We start from the raw sequence: 21,988 nt of genomic DNA, 5'->3' as shown, positions 1-21,988 counted from the left end.
CGCTTACATAAACTACAATACCAGGCCTGTCCAGGGTGAATTGGAATGTAAAGGTTTATGGTTTCCGTGGTGTAATTTCTCCCTGCAACAATGCGCCACTTATCTGTTTATAAGCGCCGCGCTGGACACTATTTATTTAGATTTCGGATCCGATTTCTGTGGTATTTTAATTGAAGATTTCCACATGGCGCGTACTGCTCTGGTACAGAAGTGACACGACCACCCAGTAAGGGGTGGAGCCGAGCAATTTACCAAATCTCACAAACTGACAAAATGGTCCGTCTTTTTTTTTTGACGGTGTTTTAACTTTATTTAATTAGTGTACCATTTACTTTAAAGTAAACCATCACATTTTGCTTTGAGCTGCTTTGAGGAAGTACCCACCGGCCACCTCCTTGATTTTCTCACTAGATACAGTCGCAGGCCTGCTTAAAAAAAAAACCGGATGGGCAGAACCCTTGCCCACTTTATATAACCACAACTCGACATTACGTGATCGGTAGACGGTGGTGGCGCTATTGGACATTAGCAGGCATCATTTTCTCATACATGTATGTAGGATTTGTGGACAATTTGCAGGATTAATGATTAAATGGAAGTTGCTCATAAAATGTTATTGTTGCTTCTGTTTCAAATAGAATGTAACTAATTCGATAATTATAAATGTTACCGGGAAATGTATATGAATACAATGCAGAATCAATTTTCGGCCTGAAGTTGATTTTTTTACAGTCCTTGCTCCATGGTTAAACTAAATATTTCTCAGCAGAAACTTAGAAAAGTATTCCATCAACCACAAATAATTGTGTAGGAACCTTGAACCTGATCAATAGTGTTCGGAATTTTTTTTTTTAAATGTACACATGATTTTTTTTATATGAATTAACTACATCTAAAAAAATAATCACAATGATTACGTTTACTGTCTCAGTCCCCAAAAGAAAAACTCAAAACAATGAACATTTTTGCAGATTTCCATTTTTTTTTATTTTCAACATCAGGAAAACCACAGTGAATATGATGCACATGGTTTACTGCAGGTTTAAAAATATTCCTCTCGTGCATCACGCAGCCGTTAGCATTTCAATATTAAGTTTTTTAATTTCCTCTAAAACAATTACTATCTATCTGGAAAACATTACCTTGATCTCCATTACACATCTCATGTTAATTTTAGTTAATTGGCTTTGCATGTATCCCTACAAAACACTTTCTTGATTTATGTTTTTCTCTTTCTATGCTGTAGTCTTGGATAAAATAAGATGAAATAATGGTGTAATATAGTCTGGTTCTTCCTTGAAATGACAAAAACGTGGACAGGGTTACACATTGTTCATATTCCAAAATACATGTATAATTTAAGTTACTTGGCGAAAATTCCCACATGTACAAAGCAATGTACAACAGCTTTTTAGCTTTTCCAATGACAAAAAGACTGCAAATACATAAATCTACTGCCAATTCAGAACACAAAAGGTAACAAATTGTGGGTATACAACACACTCACATACTATTAATTTGTGAAATGTGACACATTATTATTAATTAAGTTATTCTTTTTTTCTAAATCAAGTGACTGCTTTAGAACGACAGAAACTGATTTCATTACCCGATTATTCTGATCCTCCAAAGTTTCCAAACAATTATTGGGATGACCGGATGGTGGATAAAATCAACATATGTGATCCGGTCTTATAAAATTCAGTCACAAATTTCGAAGACAGGGGATTCCAGAAAACACTAACTGAATACTCATTTCTTCAGAGTAAAGTGAGCACCAGATGTGAATGCACAGTTGAAAGGGAGTTACAGAAATACACCTATTTTTTTTTTTTACATTAAAGCCATATTGGCCAGCATTGTATAAAATAAGCCTACATCCTCCCCTATATTATCCAAACATTAATTTCCCACCCACTGTCCCCCAACAAAGAGGGCGGAAGTATACATGTATATATTACAACAAATATGATTGTAATTAAAGCACTGTCCCTATATATATCCCAGACGCCTACTGTTAGCATGAAGTATGCCAGTCGTGATTCTTACGATGTGCTATTCAGATGTTCTCTGTGTGTAAATATGAGCAGAAGTTGATGCCGGGAAAATCTATGCGCTAAGCGACAATCGGCCGGGAATCAGTCACAAGCAGGTTAGCAAACTTTGCGAAGCTTGCTCTGAGAACTGTGAATTTCCTATCCAGCTTTATATGTACTGTGGGCTCTGTGCACAACTACCCCCACAATGGTTAACAAAGAGAGAGTTGGGGGAGACCTCTTGGAGAGACTTTTAAACGCATTGCCGATGACGTCTGATGCTCATGCAAGCGCCATAGGTACGTGCATATTCATAACAGTCATGCCTACTTTGCGCCATACAAGCATGAACCAGCATGCACACATGGTATGTCTCTTGCACAGGGTTCTCAAAAGTAATCAAAAAGCACCATCGATTGTTTGTGCACGCAGTCCATAAGGGGAGAATGTGAAATAAAAGAGGCGCTTACTTGAGGTTTACCTCGAGGTTTTACGAGGTTTGGCAGGATGTTGTGGGGTACCTCAGGGTAAAACCTCAAGTTAACCCTTGTTTAATTTTGCATTCTTCCCAAATGAAACCACTTTATTTCAAAAATTCAGACACTTATGCACTGGGTTCTTGCACACTGCTACCAATGCTTCATCATACAAAGCCTCAAGTAGTTTTAACCTTCTTTAGGTGGTTGGCGTAACATCTCATAAAGCATTGAGGTGTTACATAATCAACTTGAATGAGACAAATCGCACCAGGCTGCGTCGTAACACGCTGGCACACTTCATGAGGTAGCAGACTTACGTTCTTGATCACTGTTACATTAAGGGATCTATTCTTATATATTCATTTATATACATCAATCGAGTTCCATGTCTACATCGATGCCGCCGCCGCCCCCTTCTTGACTGGGTTGGTCTCCGCCCGCTGCTGCTGCTGCTGCTGCCGCTGCTGCTGCTGTGCCCTCTGTCTCCATCGTCTCTTCAGTCTTGGCATCGCTGGGCTGGGAGGCTCCGTTGCCTTCCTTAGGCTCCGTGTCCTTGGGCGGCTCTTCCTTGGGTTTGGGCTTGGGTGTGTTCAGGATCTTGTCGCAGTTGGCCTTCAAAGACTGGGGCGGGAAAAAAACAAACAAGATACGGCAAACCTAGTAAAGCTGGGCTCGGAGCACACACAATTCTATTCAATTGATTCAAAACAATTATTCACTAGAAGCTTCTTTTCATGCATCTGATGTACACTATCAGTCCGGTTGCAAGTGTGGATGCTTGTTTATGGGCTTTGTAGACATTGTGGCCCTCTATTAGTAACGATAATCAACAACCCTCTTCAATGCACGTAGTGAACCTTGCCCAAGGACATAAGATACCTTGGTCAATGATTGTAATCCTAAGGTTAAATTAGACACTAAGTGAACCCTATCCTCCCAACTTGAAAATATATCACCGTCCTCCTTCTAACCCCTCCCCTAACCAAATTACCCTGAAATCCAACCCCCAATCTCAATCGACCCCGCAGCCAAAATAATATGAAACAATTGATACTCACAGCAGTCTCAGCCCGTATATCTTTGACCAATACGATGGGTTTGTTGTGCGGGGCTAGTTGGTTCTGGGCGTTCAGCTTACTGTCCCTCCAGGCCTCCTTGTCAGACGCCAACTTCTGAACCTTCTCCATCTCCGCCTTCTCTATGTGGGCGTACTTCTCATCCTGAATTTAAGGAGTGTTAAAAAAGGTGTTAAATTTATAAATACAACAGACAGTGTGCAAAAGTACCCGTAAATGATATCACAGAAAAAAGAGGTCGTGTTCTGGGCCTAATTTCTTGGCTCTGCTAACCACAGCATTCCGCGCTTACGATCACCATTCTGTGCTAACAGTGCCAGCAGAAAAATTCTGTGCTAACCCTGTAAGCACGGAATCCTTAGTTACAGATGTACGCATGCGCAGTAGCCAAAATTTCTCACTAACCCATGTTTGACCTACTGTTTAACCTTACCCCTTCACTGTATTGCGTCAATGCCTTCTTGTAGCGCTGCAAGCATGCCCCGAGCTCCTCAAACGCTTCAGGCCGCTCCAGCGATTCCTTGTAACGCTCTACGATAGGGTCACCTGTTTTCTGTACAAAAACAAAAACGTAAAGGAGAGATATTCCTGTTAACGTGATCCCAAAAGCAACACAGACCATGACAAAATACAACGGATGGAACAAATGAAACTCAACAAATTAGTTGCAAATTGCCACAGCTATTTTGGAGTGTTGTCCCTGTTTTAAAACAAAACGACAAACCGATAAATATAGTCGCCTTCATAAATTCTACATTAAAGGTAATATAAAACGTTTGCTTCTTTTTTTTATGTTTACAAATGTTGTATATTACCTCTTACATGTCAATCTATGCGATCAGTCAAAGCAAGTTCAAAGTTTGTTCTTTTCTGTTGCATGTTGAAAAAAACCCCATAAATGGTCTTTGATTTACTGCTCACCTTGAGTTTAGCCAGTTTTTCAACATAGATACTCTTAGTTTCGTCTTCACCTTCTTCATATAACCAGTTTTCCGTCTTGTTCAGGAGACCAATGAATGCCTCCCGATCCTACGAAAACACATGGGAAAACAAGTTATAAGGTCCATATGAAAAATATTTGACATCCTTTTTTTTGTGCTAATTTTACTGAAAAGTGCACTTCTTTAAACATTTTTAAACAAAATCCATGCTTTTCCGGATAACTGAGGGTGCTGTTGCTGTGATGTCATTTCAGGAAGACACTGTTCATTTCAGGGGTTTTCTGTTCAAATTGTGATTCTAAACATTTGCTTACTGACAATATTTGTCAAAAGTTTGCTCATTGGCTTACTACCATGTACCGACACAACATCAAATGTTTACAACAGTGAAATGTCAAAAATTCTACCAACTTTTGGTGCTGAAATAGCTGTAACATTGAGGTTTCAGCCTGAAATCACACTTATGCTTATGAATATGGAAATTGGCATTAGCACTAAAACCAAAAAGGCACAAAAATACCCTTGAAAATGGCAAAACAAAAATTGAAAATAAGGGTTCAATGGGACACAATGGTGCATTTCTAAGGATTGCATTGCATGGGCCCTTTAAGGCTTACTTCAACTACGACCCCAGAGAGCAAAATATAGTCAGACATTTAAAAAAAATATACAGAAATCTTCATCGAACCCATTACCCACACTGCCCTGCCTGTAAACCCAAAAGTGCCCGACAACATACAAACATTCAATGTGGAGTCCAACACCTGTCAAAGTTAGGACTGGCACCCCAAAACTGACCACATTGGGACAAGCTTACACTGTGACCCCAATAAACCAACAAGAATCTTACCGATGTGGCGATGAACTGCTCCAGATGGGCATAGAGTTTGTCCTTCATGTCGTAGACGTACTCCTCCACGCTGTTTCTTGCGTCACTTCTTTCTCTCTCCAGCTTGTCCTGTGCTATCATCTGACCCTGTGTTTGTTCCAAAAGAAATGATGAGTAAGGCAACTTGACAAACTTCAAGAACATAAACCCAATCTCCAAGCAAAACATCACCCTAGTCCGGCACACAGTATACCCTGAAGCTGTATCTGACAGGGTCTGTATATTTTACTATGAGCACCCAGTTCCCAAGCTTAAATCTTCAACACAACACCGATCTGCTCACTTCATTTCTCAGTGATAAACTTTTTTTTTTTTCATGAAATGCAATTTAACTCCTGTATTTTTCTGAAATACATTCCTCTAGAGATTCAATGATTGACTATTTGCAAAAAAAAATCCATTTATGCATTTATCACAGTGAAATCTCAATAAGTCAAACCTGTTAAAAGGAAAATACAACATTTGCAAACATCAAAAAATGAAATGATCAAATTATCACAAAATACCTTACATGATTGTGAGGAATGACAGTCTAAAGCATCCTTTAAAATCGTGGCTCCTGGTGTGCTGACATTTTCAAGAAAAACTGCATTTTTCCAACGCTGGTCGGCCGACCAGCGTTGGAAAAAACTGGCTGTTTTTTTCAAAAACTGTTCTAAATTTTTCATATTTAGTTTTCTGAATTTTCTTTGCAATTGATTACACACCTCTGCAGGGGTACAAGCCTGCTAGACTGATTCTCTGACCTTACAATTCCCTAAGGTGTATTAAGTGCTCCGTTTCATCTTATTGGGGTCAGGGAACCAGACTACAAGAACATGATAGGTTTTCTTGGTTTTTCCAGCATCTACAAGCCCAAAACGTGAAACATGTCAGTTCAACAATATTTTCTATAACATACTAATCCTCCAAATCCATTTATTTCTGAAAATTGAAGCAAAAGCAGATGTTGTACATTCCCTTTAACTCAAAAACCCTTCTAACTCAAAGGAAACAAGTCAGGTGTGTTTACAAACACAAATGCCCCGCAACCGTGACTGTTTCCATGACATAACACCACTCTAACATCAACTTACATGTACCTTGGTCAAATGGAACGTTCATTGACAGCATCAGTGTCTTCTGTAGGTTTTATATGAATTAATCCCTAATCCCTATGATCTCAGAATAAATACAAGATTTCTATTGTTTTAGCCACTGTGACCTTGACCCTTGACCTTTCGACCCCCAATGCGATAGGCTTCTTAGGATTGCCAAGGACAATCCACAAACCAAATTTGAAATTCATATGTAAAGTATATCTCAAGTTATCACGCTGACAAAATTTCTTTTGTTTTTGCCACTGTGACCTTGACCCTTGACCTTTTGGCCCAGAGTGCAAAAGGCTTCTTAGAATTGCCAAGGACAATTCACAAACAAAATTTGAAGTTCATATGTAGAGTATTTCTCAAGTTATCGCGCTGACAAAATTTCTATTGTTTCAGCCACTGTGACCTTGACCCTTGACCTTTCGGCCCCAAATGCAAAAGGCTTCTTAGGATTACCAAGGACAATCCACAAACCAAATTTGAAGTTCATATGTAAAGTATTTCTCAAGTTATCGCGCTGACAACATTTCTATTGTTTCAGCCACTGTGACCTTGACCCTTGACCTTTCGGCCCCAAATGCAAAAGGCTTCTTAGAATTGCCAAGGACAATCCACAAACCAAATTTGAAGTTCATATGTAAAGTATTTCTCAAGTTATCGCGCTGACAAAATTTCTATTGTTTCAGCCACTGTGACCTTGAACCTAGACCTTTCGGCCCCAAATGCAAAAGGCTTCTTAGGATTACCAAGGACAATCCACAAACCAAATTTGAAGTTCATATGTAAAGTATTTCTCAAGTTATCGCGCTGACAAGATTTGTCCGGACACACACACCCACACACCCACCCACCCACACACACACCCACACACCCACCCACCCACCCACGGAAGGACAAGGCGGAAACAGTATGCCCCTTCGGCTTCGCCGCGGGGCATAAAAATTATTCCCATCAATGGTTGTTGAACAGCAAAATCCATTGGATAACTCAAAACTCTGCTGAACTCAAAATTTGAGCCGATTCCCCTGAGGTCTGACTTATCGAGATTCGACTGTACTGTGCTTTCTAAAAAAAATATCCAACTGGGCCTGAACCTACCTCTCTTTCAGCAAAGATATTAATGTCTTTAAGCTTGAATCCGTGTGTAATCTCCTCCACGGGCAGGTCAATGTAGCGCACCGTCTTCTTGGCTTTCTTAGGTTCTGACTTGTCGCCGGCATCGGCCGTATCTGAGCCATTGGAGTCGGCCTTCTTCTCCGTCGTCTGAGAAGATTCGTTGGTTTCCATCTAGAACGACACAAACAAGTTGGAATATGATGTATTTGGCTACCTTAAATAAGGCTAGAAACCTTAAAAGTCTTTTTTTTTTCAACCCCAATTTTGTGAGATGCAAGGGGAATGTGTCCTTAATGGTTAGGTTTCGTGACTTGTGGTCAGAGAGTCAGGGGTTCAAATCCAGCTGCTGGCCATATGTTGTGTCCTTGGGCAAGCCACTTTACCTCCGCTTCCCACTATCCAGCCAGGAGTGCAAATGAGTACCGGTGTCATATGTAAATCGGACTCGTATGAAAATCGGACTCTTTTTCCCTTTTATTGGTTAAACCCTCTCACGTGACCGGTCCCTCTCCTAATTATCTATGCACGAGCATGCGCAATACCACCAATGAGTCCGTATTTCATAAAACCTAAATTCATGCTACACCGGCATTAGCTGGGGAATAACCTGTGGACTGGCATCCCATCCAGGGGGAATAGAAATATTCTCAATTGTTTCATGCCAAGGAAACTGCAGATAAACACTGGCCTGATGGGCCATATTGGCTCGTGACAGACTTTACCTTACTTTTTACTTGCGACATGCAACACAGCGCATCAGGTGTAAATGTCTGTAGGACCTTGCTGCACTGGGCCATCAACACCAGTGCATCGACTGCAAATTCAGAGACAATGGAACCAAGTCCCATTAAACAATGCCACTGTTGTATACTGTTTCAGTTGGCAACCAGGAATTCTGAGGCAGTTTGGACTTGCAATTTTCGGCCTGATGGATCTTGCTACACTGAGCAGACTTCTCACTTAGGCAAAATGTCGCATGTTTTTGTATAGAGCAGGGTTTTGAGACAGAAAAATCCTTGAGGGTAAGGGTTTAAGGGGGAGAAGATTGGACAAAGTCAAGAAACCTCACCTCCCCATTTTCTTTCTTTGCTTCTTGTTCCGCCGCCGGCTCTGCATTCTCATTGGCCTGTTCCTCCGTTTCCATGGGAACTGCCTCCGCATCATTGACAACCTTACCGTCCTCGTTGGGCTTCTCGGCAGCATCCTTGTCGTTCTGCTCTGGCTGGGGAGGGATCTTCTCCATCAGGGAGGCCGTCGACACCTTGAAGATGCCGTGGCCATTGACGCGAACCTTGACCTTGACCTTTGAACTCTCACCCTCGGCCGTGGGCTTGACATTCTTGATCTCAAACCGGCCTGTACAGACATGAAAACAAGCACATATCTTCAGCGTAAAAAAACCATTTTTGTTAACAAGTTATAATATCTATCAAGTGAAAAATATGAATATTTATTCCAATTTCTACGGAGAAGTTCTGCAAATCTTTGGTAAAGGCTGGTTCATAATTCAGGCAAAAGAGAAGTACATTTCATGACACCAACAATTGAAGTTTCTTTGCGATGTTCATTGTTTTCTCTAAAGTATACGATTTATACCTAAATAAACATGACGTAGGAACTGGCTTTAAAGCTATTCTGTCAAACTGCTTAATTTTTTAATTTTTATGGGTCTGAGAACAGCTCAGTAAATTGAAAAATTGGAAAAGACATTTGTAGCAATCAGAGAGTTTCACATCTTCAGTGGGCTCAAGAAGTCCAAGCCAAGCTACCTAGGCTCTTGTGTCCAAGTGGATACTCGAACAAAGGTAAGGCTTAGAACTTCCCTGTTAGGACACCAATCTCAAGGTCCAGCTACCACTGACCATCAGAGGGTCAGTAGAACACTGACTTACTGCAGCCAATGGAGCCGGAAGACCCCAGGATGTGCCCTAACAAAGCTCAGAGAATGGATAAACTGTTACATCATCTTGCTTGGATAGAACCATCGTTGCTTTTTATAATGAAAGATTTCAATTTGCTAGACATTTATTCAACGTTGTTCATTAATACACAAAATTAATGTTAAATAATTACATGTATTATAATTGGATATCAATTGAATTCAAACCAACATTTATCATAAATCAACAACATACATACTGGAACAACGTTAGGTATAGGGTGAAGCATGGCTTTTGTACCCCAACCTGTGGACAAATACCTACAATTACCATCTACAATTACCTACAAAGATCATCTAGAGCAGCAAATTTTGGTAACTCTACACCCTGACCCCCAAAAATGATTGGTAGTTTGTTCAAACATTTGACTTTCAGATTAAAGAAAAGACACTATGATGAATGGAGGTTAACCTTAAATGCTCTTGATGTCTTAAATAATATCTTAAACAATAATCAGATCCAGACTTTTGAACTATGGCTACGGATACTGACAATGACAATGTAAAACGCTAAGCCATAGCCCAAACTAGTTTTGAACACAGATTGGTGAGTAATGACACTGTATTTACTTTTTGATTTATGACAGCAGAAAATAAGGAATATGCGGACAAAGGACACTTGGAGAAGAAAGTGGAAAAAGTCCTACCTATAAATGGATCCGAGTGTGGGACCTTGCCCTTGGACGTGTACTTGGCGCACAGCTCAAACGGATCCTTGCGATAGAAAGTCAACATCTTGGAGAAGGGGACCTGGTGATTAGGGGGGAAGACTTCCATCTCACTGTTGAAAAAAAACCAGTGAAATAGAATGAAACAGTTTCATTTACTTCTACGTTGATGTGGGTATCACATCACAACATGGATTCATATACTTAAAACTGAAGGTTTCTTTTTAAAAGCTGAATAAAGAAATTGACTGGAGCAGGGCTTGAACCTGCGACCTCCGGATTGCTGTTCTGGTGCTCCACCAACTGAGCTATCCAGCCTTATGTTGGTGGTTCCCCAATTAGTCAAAATCTTTGTTCAAGGGGCGCTAGTCAGAAGCCATAACCCCATACATGCCATGCAGCCAGGGATCTCACCCACAGTCACAATACCGATCTGGGAAATAGCAAGGGGGGATCACTCAGTGAGGATGCGGCTTTTTATTACACGTTTTTTTGTAACAGAATTATCCAAGAAGAAAGAGCTTACCTTCCTTCAAAATAATGTACTCTTGTTGACGACATCAAAATTATGACAGACAGATATTCTAGGCATGCCATGGATTGTAAAAATCAATTCATGGTATAACAACTTCTACAGGAACCAGACTATTTTGAGCTCACACCTCGTTCTGAGCTTCAAAGACTTATGTGTGAAATAACCTTAAATATGGCTACCGTGAATGGTCTGGAGTCACTCACCCTTCCTCCCCTTCTGCAGCCTTCCAAAGCAGGCTGATGGAGTACGGCGTCACGTCCATCACGTTGAACTCGCGCACTCTGAAGGTCGGCGACAAGATGGCACACTGGAGGGCACAACCTCTGGCCACAGCCTCGTCCTGGTTCAGCGTGGTGCTAGCGTCTTTCTTGAAGATCTTCTTGATCAGTTCCTTGACGGCCGGTATACGAGTGGATCCACCGATGATCTCTACAGCGTATAGCTCATCTGGCTTCAGCTCTGCCAACATCAAATTCATCATCAATTGAATGACTATGACTAGTCTCATTTTATTGGTTAAATTGACCTCAACCTTGCCGAGCATAATTCCCCCCCCCCCCCCCCCCCCCCCCCGAAAGGTGAATATGCCAATAGCCTCCGTACTGGGTGCATTGAGGGATGCCAGAGGCAGGCACACACCATCAATAAGGACTTGTATGGGAAACTACGGCTAATTTCTGAGAGGTCGAGAACAAGAAGGCTGAGATTTGCAGGACACTGTCCAAGGAGAAAGGATGAAGCTGCCTCCAAGGTTCTACTATGGCAACAAAATGTCGGACTAGCTGGAGGCTGGATAGAGTACCAAGAATGCTCCTTCCAGTACTATGGCTGTCCTGTTTGATATGCGGCTGAACTGACCAATCAGGGAGGAGACAGTGTGGTCACCTGATCAGTAAAACACTGACCATTGGTGGCCACTCAGCAGGGACGAGGGGAACCCTGCTTGCCTCCTCACAGCCCACATCAGATACCCACAACTGGCCGGCTCAGTGGTTCACCCCTGCACTTGTGTGTAGAAGTTCTGGGTTCGAATCAAACCTATGCAACTTGTAGCCTACAATTTCATATCTAAAAGCCTAATTTGCCTACGATTCCTATTTTTGTCCCTCAAATGAATGAAAGCAATTGAAAGTCTTGACCGTCACTCACTTTGTATGAGGTGCGTCTCATTACCATGAAACAAAGTTAGGATAGGGTGAGGTTCGAAATCGAGTACTTCGATTTTTTAGTGCGTACACTTCTTTACAACTTACAAGCAGAGCTTGCCGACGAACTGGGTTTTAATTAAAAAAAAAATAGATTTTTAAAACGAATTTCGGAAACTTACTGATCTGAGACTGGACTGACTTGAGTGTGGCCTCCACTCTCTTCAGTAAATGGGCTGCAAGGGCCTCAAAATCAGCTCTGTGAAAACAAGAAAACAACATAAAATTCAATTGAAAATTTAAGTTGTTGTGCATTCCTAAACAACGCATTTCACATACCTTTAACACATTCATGTTAGTAGATTTCCACAATTTAGTACCTGAAAATGGAAGGGAAGTGTTTTGAAGCCAATTTTCACCACACTAATAAGAACCCATAATTATAATAACAGACAAGTCAGGTGTGTTTACAAACACAAATGCCCCGCAACCGTGACTGTTTCCATGACATAACACCACTCTAACATCAACTTACATGTACCTTGGTCAAATGGAACGTTCATTGACAGCATTAGTGTCTTCTGTAGGTTTTAATCCCTAATCCCTATGATCTCAGAATAAATACAAGATTTCTATTGTTTTAGCCACTGTGACCTTGACACTTGACCTTTCGACCCCCAATGCGATAGGCTCCTTAGGATTGCCAAGGACAATCCACAAACCAAATTTGAAGTTCATATGTAAAGTAGGCCTATATCTCAAGTTATCACGCTGACAAAATTTCTTTTGTTTTTGCCACTGTGACCTTGACCCTTGACCTTTTGGCCCCAAATGCAAAAGGCTTCTTAGGATTGCCAAGGACAATCCACAAACCAAATTTGAAGTTCATATGTAAAGTATATCTCAAGTTATCGCGCTGACAAAATTTCTATTGTTTCAGCCACTGTGACCTTGACCCTTGACCTTTTGGCCCCAAATGCAAAAGGCTTCTTAGGATTACCAAGAACAATACACAAACCAAATTTGAAGTTCATATGTAAAGTATTTCTCAAGTTATCGCGCTGACAAAATTTCTTTTGTTTTAGTCACTGTGACCTTGACCCTTGACCTTTTGGCCCCAAATGCAAAAGGCTTCTTAGAATTGCCAAGGACAATCCACAAACCAAATTTGAAGTTCATATGTTAAGTATTTCTCAAGTTATCGCGCTGACAAAATTTCTATTGTTTCAGCCACTGTGACCTTGACCCTTGACCTTTCGGCCCCAAATGCAAAAGGCTTCTTAGGATTACCAAGGACAATCCACAAACCAAATTTGAAGTTCATATGTTAAGTATTTCTCAAGTTATCGCGCTGACAAGATTTGTCCGGACACACACACACACACACCCACCCACCCACACACCCACCCACACACCGAAGGACAAGGCGGAAACAGTATGCCCCTTCGGCTTCGCCGCGGGGCATAAAAAGGAGGTTCAAGCCCATTTGAAAACTTGGGTTTACTACCACCACAGCAAAACATTGCATTTAAAGTGGGCCACTGCAGTACCGATGAATTGGAGACCATGGTTTTCCCGAGTTGACCTATCGGTGATGACATTACTTGGGCAGCGTATGTGAAGTAAATCCCCTTACCTTTTCATGCGTCCAGTGACGTCCTTGTCATCCATAATGCTCTCAATGTTCATGGGCAGCTCCGTCGCGTTGGAGCTCATCAGTTTCTTGAGTTTCTCGCACTCCTGCATCAGTCGCAGGAAGGCCCGGGCGTTGGACTTGGCGTCAATGCGGTATTTGGTCTTGAACTCCTCGGCGAAATGGTCTGCGAGGACCCGGTCGAAATCTCGGCCGCCGAGATTGGGGTCGCTGGCAACGTTGAGAATCTGATTGGGAAATATCCAAGAGATTTGAGAATTGCACAGACAGTTCACGTACAGAAATGATAGCAACATCCGTTTCGGACTGGCCACACAGAATCGCGCCAAACCGAAATTATTTACAGATTTGAATTAAGTACATGGCAGTTGTAACAGTTTTAAAAATGACTATGTCTTAACTGTTTATCAAGAGTCTAATTAATAGGTAAAGTTGGCCCATCTGAAATCAATATCTGTAACCTGTACTAGCTTACTTAAAACATGTTAGATCTACAGATGGGTTCTATAGGGTAAAGGGAGCAAAGCCTCATCCCATAACTTTGCATGCGGAGGTGTGTCCGTAAGGATTCAGTGACGATCAGCCATGTATAGGGGTCTGACAGCCAAAAGCATCTCACACTTTTACTCTAGCACACAACGTGAAAGTTCAGATCTCATTGGACGTGGAGATAGAACAGCAGATGGGTGTGCAAAAGGGAGAAAAAAAAGTCTGATGTACGAAATCTAAAAACAAAGCTAGTGTTATTCCAAATGTATAAAATTTTCTTTCGATGTAAGTATTTTATTTTGTTGTTTCAAAGTGGTTTTAGGATCTAAATGTAACATCCGTAACGACAGAATGGCCCTCCTGCAACATTTTAATGAGTAAACTTTCTGAATTATCTAAAATTCCACACTGTGCAGGAAACCAATGTACACATCCTTGATACTTCCATTTTTAAGGTACATCAAGCCAATGTAAAATAATGGTGGCTGGGCCCTTTCTTCCTCAATCCTACTAAATCTTCCACTGTCTAGGTACCCAACGGCACACTCTTTGTATCTACCAAGTTTCAAGGTGCATCAAGCCCCGTGTAATGTAACAGTAGTTGGGCCATACCTTCCTCAATCCTACAAAATCCTCCAAGGATCTGGGAGGTTTAGGGATGAAGCTGTCTTTATACCTTTAGTTTTCCCTTGTTGAATGCTGACACGGCGACTTGTAGCGATGACTGGCCCATGTCCACAAACACCACGACTCTGGGTTTCTCCTCTGGTGCTGGCAGGTCTTGCTTGTAGATACCATAAGCCAGGGCAGCTGCATACCAAAACGAAATAAGGAAGGGGGGAATTTGGTAATTCAGTCAGCAATTCTGAACATAATGGGATGTAAATTAAATATTCAAACCTGTTGGCTTGGTATCAGAAATGAAGATGAGTATTTTTCATAATCCAGGATTTTTTATGTCGGCAGTAAAAACTCTGCATCTTTCAAAATTGTTGATTTCGTTTTCAATTTTGTGTGTGTGGTCGCTTCATCTTACTCAACTTCAAACTCATGTAAAATGTAGACTATGCATGTGTTAAATGGTACAGGGCCAGTTTTTTTTAATCGCAAATCTTCAAATTGCATTTAGGAGATATTTTGAATGATTTCCTTTTCTTTACTTAGTTTTTATTTTGGACTCATGATACCAGCAAAATTGGAGAAAAAAAATCTACTAGACAAGTACAGGAATTGTTTCAACACAAAGATCGCCCTCCTACACTTAAAAGGTATAAACACCAATAAATGGATGCAACTTATTTTTATTTTCTTACCAGAAGTAGTATCATTGATTATTCTCAGGCAGTTCAGGCCGGCTACAGTCGATGCATTTAGTATGCTTTTCCTCTCAATGTCAGTGTAATACTGGGGGACCTGCAACAGAACACATAATATTTTTTTTTAGAAGGAATATGTCAAATACTCTTTGGGCCTTTTAATTTAAATTCCCCCAAATCTTTCCATTTTGAAGAATTGTTTTGATGATCATGAAGATAACATCATTGCACAAACCCTGAGGTCTCTTTGCATTCATTCATTCATGCCAACAATAAAGACCAAGATGACATCGGTGGAACTTTATGCCATTTTTTTACGGCAAGATTTTGAAGGGTACATGTATGTCTGTAAGGATTCAGTGACGATCAACCATGAATAGGGGTCTGACAGCCAAAAGCATCTCACAATTTTACTCTAGCACACAACGTGAAAGTTCAGATCTCATTGAACGTGGAGATAGAACAGCAGATAGGTGTGCAAGATTTAAGACACAAATTTACTGTAATACTTGAACAAATGTCTAAGGACCAAGAACTTTTCTGTCATAGAACTTGTTGATGTACACATTTGGCTCGACAGCTATAGAACAGCCTACTGCCCAAATTCTATCACTCCAATGGTAATGTCTTTCAATTGGTCAATTAAATAAAATCATTTCTTTGCTAGTGTATTTTTGTATCGCTGTTGAAAAGCAGTACAATTCAGTAAAATGCTGCTAAAACAAACACTACTTTGTAAAACATTCAGCTTTAATCTGTTTGAATCTTTCATTTAGTGAACAATTACCGCCACAATTACCGCAAACTACTGCACTACCAGCTAATGTCTGCTTCCAAATAAAGATATCAACCATTGTAAAAAGTATTTAACAAACAGAAAAGCTACAAAAATGAGTTTAAAGTCTACACTTGTCCATGACAGGATTGCATGGCATAGGTAATGTACCATACGATTCTTGACTCACCGACAGGACGCAGTCGACCACTTTAGTTTGGAGATTAGCCTCGGCAGTCATCCTCAGTTTCGAGAGTAGCATGGCATACACCTGCTCTGGTGTAAACGTCTCCTTCTCATTCATGTATTGGACCTAATACAACAAATATAACGACACCTATTATAGACCTTGCTCGATGGCTGTTTGCAGCTATACCGCCTAGCACCACAAGGTGTGGTGGAAGATTTGTTTCTGCTGAGGAGGCCCTCGAAGGATTCAGTACTGAAGAAAATTTGCAAGTTATTCAATGTGGGTTTGTCAGACCTGTGTGAGGATATTTGGTATTCTGGAATTACCACCCATGTAAACTGGCCCGCTATTCTTTATATATCGCCTGGGTGGAGGTCGGGGTGTGGGCGTGAGGCTTGTTGAGGGGCTTGGGTGGGGGTGGTGTTGGAGGCTGGGGGAGGGGTGGAGATGGTGGGGTAGGGAAGGGAAGGGTAGGGATGGGAATGGGGTTTGAATAGGGATAGGGTGTTGGTAGGGTTAGGGTGGCGGTGGGGGTAAGGGTGGGGTACAGAGGGGTGGAGTGGGAATGGGAGAATGGGAATGTGGTATGGGGGTAGGGGTGTGGTGGCTATAGGGGTTTGGGAAGGGATAGTGATTTGGGTAGGGATAGGTGTTCAGGTAGGGATAGGGGTTTTGGTAGGGGGGAGGGGTGGTACGGGTGGGGGGTAGGGGTGGGAGCAGTTGGTGGAGGGTGGTGGAGATGGAGAAGTTGGGAGTTCACTTCAAGTGCCAGTGTCTTACCTTGATACCAATACCCCCGTCCGGTCTCTTGACCTTCTCGTTGAGTATTCTGGGTAATTCTTCTTGCAACAGAGGATCGTCATATTGCCTGCCCATCAATCGCTTGAAATTGATGACTGTGTTCTTATAGTTAGAGATAACCTGTGGCAAGAAATGAATTGCATGTGAGATAACATTACAAATGACTTTTGTTTTCTTTTTTTATAAATCAAATCTATGTTCTATGGTTGATAGATTTTAATTCAATGCCTAGTTGGGAAAAACTCTATGGTGATATTTTGTTTAATTCTCTTGCTTAAGAACAAAGGCTGGAAAAAGATTCTGATCCTGGAAATAGATTCTGATCCTCAAAGTTGGTAAAAAATGTCAGACAAAGACAAACTAACAACTATTAGATATTAGATCCCAGAGAAAGATTTTACTTATTGAAAGATGGAAATATTTGAAAAAGAACTGCTTTCAACATGCAATGGCAAACCTGTGTCTTTGCAGCAGATCCAAGAATCCTTGTCTTCTCGCCAAAACTCACTATTGTCCTAGAAAAAAAGAAGGAAAAAAAGGAGAACATGTGACCATGTCTAAACCTTCTCGGTCATAATGTTACATTCACTGTGCACAGAAGATACAGTAATGGGACTCCTTTGTTCGCTTTCAACTTAAGTATCTACCCAAATTCATGATCTCTCTACAGGATGACGCCAAGAACAGTCTTAATGTCTGAAACAAACTTTAACCCTAACTCTCTAGGCCTTTTTGCTAGGATGTAGCCTCAATCCTGCAAAATCCTCCAATTGGCCTCATGGAAAAATAGCATATAGCCTCAATCCTGCAAATTCCTCCATTATTTCTTGAATATGGTTCGTAAAGAGGTGACCACTGCCTGAATCCTGCAAAATCCTCCGGCTATGACTGTCAATAGGTTGAGGGAGAGGCAGTGACATCCTGGAGCAGTGCGGAGGATTTCAAGTATAAACAAGGACTAAATTTATGCTAGGCTGAACATAAACAACACAAGGTCCGGCCCAAGACCTTGACACAGTGCGTCCTCCGAAATCAGCAACGCACTTTTGCCATGTAACCTCAATCCTGCAAATTCCTCCAATTTGCAAAAGGATTTTGGAGGATTCAGGGCGGTTAGGGTTAATAGCAAACCTAAATGCAAAACAAATTTTACACAATCATGTGAACAATGAATTCATGCTTCAGTGAACATATTCTACAATGAACCCTATTTGTTTTCTTATATTCCAAGAACTGCAGCTCTGTAGAATTTAACCTTGAACAAAAGCAAACAATTGAAAGGGAGTTATTCATCACAAAATGGGCCAGCTACGTGAATGAAAACTTAAAGCTTAAAAAAAAAAAAAAATGCCATCAAACATTGAAACAATGTGCGACAGGAAATGTGGGCTTCAGTAAGCCACACACAAAAATGTAAAATCAAAGAAGGCCATTTTTTTCTCTCCATTTTCATGATTTTGCTTTTCAAGATTTAAAGGAACTAGACGTAACTAGCATTGGTATAAATACTTTTTTAAAAAAACCAATGGTTTTTAACCCAGTTAAAAGGGAATATTTAATTATACATTTTTAACAGTTAATAAGGTTTTTTTCTTCTTTTAATAAATTAATTTTTATGTGTAAGATCTGACTGAATCAATCATGTGAACATTGGTAAATAGCCAAATTAATGAGGTAGACTAGTTTTTTTTATAAGCTTCACTAAGTAACTAACTATTTGACATCTTTATGGCACGGGAAAACACTTTATCTTTTTTATAAATCCTTATTAAACTTGGTTTGCCAAAATTTTAAATCCCCACGCCTAAACTCTAAAGGCTAAAATAAGAATTAAAAAATCCCCAAAAAAATTCAGGACAAACTGAATAATGCCAAATTAGAATTACTCCCCGATAATCACACATTCATCTTATGAAATTTCAACCACAAACGTAAGAAAATATCGTAATTATCACATCCGTTCTGAAAAATCATTTCATTTTCAAAGAAACATGGCCGCCACACGGTCGTGACGGTGCACCGTGTACTTACGGCGTAAGTCTGTCGCTGTACTCGTTGGCTATCGTCTCGATACCACCACCCCTCGCCACGGCGATATAAGACGAGCTATTGCCAATATCAAACCCGACCACAGCCATCGTGAAATACGGTAAAAGATACTTCGAGACTACTACTAGTTGTTGAAGTGGTAAATACTTCTTTTAAGTGAATAAATAACGGCGTTTTTTCCAGTGATTTATCCGATCTGAGAGTTATCGAGAGACCGGTAGCACATGTCTGGAAATTTCTTATCTGATCACCCCTGGCACAAGAGGGCGCTATTTCCTTTTTCTTTGTCCATTTCTAGAAATTTCTGCAGCAGATGGAATTTTCTAGTACACAAAAGACTTAATCCCATGGTCTTCTGATAGGCCTTTTCTGAATGAACCCACAAAAGTAATGCAATTGAACTAAATCCCTTTGAACTCCATCAAAACTCAATCACCAAATTGGTCTTTGTTCTTGGTACAGTACAACCTTTAAAACATAAATTGAAGTGATTTTTTTAAAGAACTGATACTATTACACACATGACAAAACTGTCTTTTCAACCAACTACACAAATCGACAAAATAGACACAATAAGATATTTAATTATTTATTTGGACAGAATCATTTTGCATCCAAATGTTAGGTTATAAAATAAAAAACATTACACAAGACAAAAGCAACACAATCCTTTTTTCCCCTATAAATTCTTCCCCAAGCACATTTTCAAGGCCAATGTATCATTTCATGAAAGATGTGAGATACGAGTATGGTAGAGGGATCATATAGTTTTAAATTTTTTTGACAAATTGAACCTATTTTGCATTGATCTATGTACTGACTGCATAATTTGTTCTACAGGAAATTACTTCTAATTAGCAGTACAAAAGAAAGTTGAGAACATTCACAATAAAAAATATTCATTACCTGAAAATGTTTGAAAAAAAGGGATTGGTAGTTAAATTGTTCGACCCATGTTAACCAATCAAGATGAACAAAAATTATTTACTCCAAGTGTTCATGGACTGACGATGTTAACAAGAAATGATGATTTTTTTTTTTTACAAAAAGCTAGTGCAGTGACTTTTAAGACTACCAAATTACTTCTCAGAGGAAATCTATACATCTCATTTCAAATCTGATAATAATCATATTTTGAAAACTCATTGACAAAAATTCCCGTTTGTGGATTTTCCTTTTTCATTTTTATCTCTTATATTTTAAAGATGTATTTCTCGTGCTGTTTTCTAGTTTCACCACAAAAAATAGATTTGTTTTCTTAAATTGCTACTGTCCTAAAAATATAAAAAGTTAGTCACTTTTGAATGAGACTTCGAACAAAAAAGAACAACAATGTTTAGTTACATGTATTGAATTATTTCTTCACAAAAATTCAGACAAAGCTCAGACAGCTCTCACAGGTTGGATTAATTTGTGCGACAAAATGAAATTCCTTTTTTCAGAGGGTCGTAGACGTCAAAAATCAGAATAAGGTAGTTTTTGGGTAACAAAACATCATTAGCGGGGAAAAAAAGTCAATTTTGAAGAGCACGGGTATGCATCTTTATGTGAAATGTTTTTCAATGTCATATTTGAAAAAAAAAATGCTATGTGAAAATATAAAGACTTTAAAAATAGGAAAACCACATGGCTCTCACTACAGTGATAAAACAATAACACAGATGCGACCTGGCACAACATATCAAGTTTAAAATTGCAAAATCTGAGACTGATATTATTGTGCAAATACGTCATTTTTGCTCTTTTGGACATTCTGGACAATTTTGTTACAAAAGGCAAATGAGCAAAATATACCTTGTTGTTTATCAAACAAGCAAATGATTTTTGGGGGCCAAATATGGCAAACTCATAACTTTCTACTTGTGGCGCCAGTTTACACGGATAAAGTACCAAAGATTATTTTCTACTTGGACCTGACAAATTCAACGCAGCAAATAAATAAAAATTTGGAAAATCGAAAGAAAATTTCTTTTTTCGTCTGTTTAGATTACAGCCAGCTTCAACTGTCAGAGTCTGAAAATTAAAACAAAACCTGCTCTGTGATTAGCATTTTCCTCCAATCTCATTTAACATAAGACAAGTCTTTACAAAGTTCAGATTTTACAAGACAATATTATTACAAGTTTTACAGTGAATAAGCTAGACAACAGAGGGAGCCCTGACGCCTCAAACATACCCAATTGAATTGGAACCCAAAAGGCTACGGCTGGCTATTACACATGCCTTTATGAGAGCAGCCAAAGCCACTTCCCATAAGACATGTGTAACAGTGTAATTACAAGCCATAGCCACTAATAAGCACACAGCCAAGTTATATGCACAAATCCAAAGTTGTTTCCCAATTACTTGGCTACGGCTCACAATTACACACACCTCTATGGAAGCAGCTGAAGCCACTCAGCTGCTTCCACAGGATCCAGAAGTTTTGCGATGACATTTTGACCAGCGTTTGACTAGAGGCGTTCGCACGTTGCTATCAGTGCGCAGGCGTAAGGTACGTCACAAATCAACCACTAGTCGACTAATGGTCCTTGCCCGAACTTGGCCCAAGTTATATGCACAAATCCAATGTTGTGTCCCAATTACTTGGCTACGGCTCACAATTACACACACCTCTATGGAAGCAGCTGAAGCCACTCACCATAAGACACATGTGGTAAGCCATAGCCAAGACATTGAGTCACAGCCATCTATCCAAAGCGCCTATAAGGCCAAGTTCGCGCAAGGACTATAGTTGACCAATGGTTAACTAACGTTTGCCCGAACTCTGTCTAGTCAACGGTGGTTGACTACGCTAGTCGA

General features: G+C 40.1%; 1 protein-coding gene and 1 non-coding gene across 2 annotated transcripts; both read right to left on the bottom strand.

Moving 5' to 3' along the window:
* Positions 1 to 962: 962 nt before the first annotated feature.
* LOC119727663 (97 kDa heat shock protein-like) lies at positions 963 to 19,451 on the bottom strand. The gene is made up of 17 exons (XM_038199656.1): positions 19,169 to 19,451; positions 17,595 to 17,652; positions 17,117 to 17,257; positions 16,337 to 16,459; positions 15,369 to 15,468; positions 14,732 to 14,865; positions 13,549 to 13,793; positions 12,095 to 12,171; positions 10,971 to 11,226; positions 10,212 to 10,345; positions 8,695 to 8,981; positions 7,608 to 7,796; positions 5,383 to 5,508; positions 4,513 to 4,620; positions 4,025 to 4,144; positions 3,574 to 3,735; positions 963 to 3,136 (listed from the first exon to the last, which is right to left on the bottom strand). The coding sequence occupies exons 1-17, from the start codon at positions 19,273 to 19,275 to the stop codon at positions 2,888 to 2,890; spliced, it is 2,616 nt and encodes an 871-aa protein (XP_038055584.1). The 5' UTR covers positions 19,276 to 19,451; the 3' UTR covers positions 963 to 2,887.
* On the bottom strand, positions 10,478 to 10,550 carry Trnaa-agc. Its single transcript has one exon. It is a non-coding gene; the product is annotated as a tRNA-Ala (tRNA).
* Positions 19,452 to 21,988: the final 2,537 nt, after the last annotated feature.

The sequence above is a fragment of the Patiria miniata genome, unplaced genomic scaffold, assembly GCF_015706575.1.
Source record: "Patiria miniata isolate m_02_andy unplaced genomic scaffold, ASM1570657v1 HiC_scaffold_20, whole genome shotgun sequence".
Lineage (NCBI taxonomy): Eukaryota > Metazoa > Echinodermata > Asteroidea > Valvatida > Asterinidae > Patiria > Patiria miniata.
Note: the sequence above shows the minus strand (reverse complement) of the source record. Positions and strands in the feature narration are given on the sequence as shown.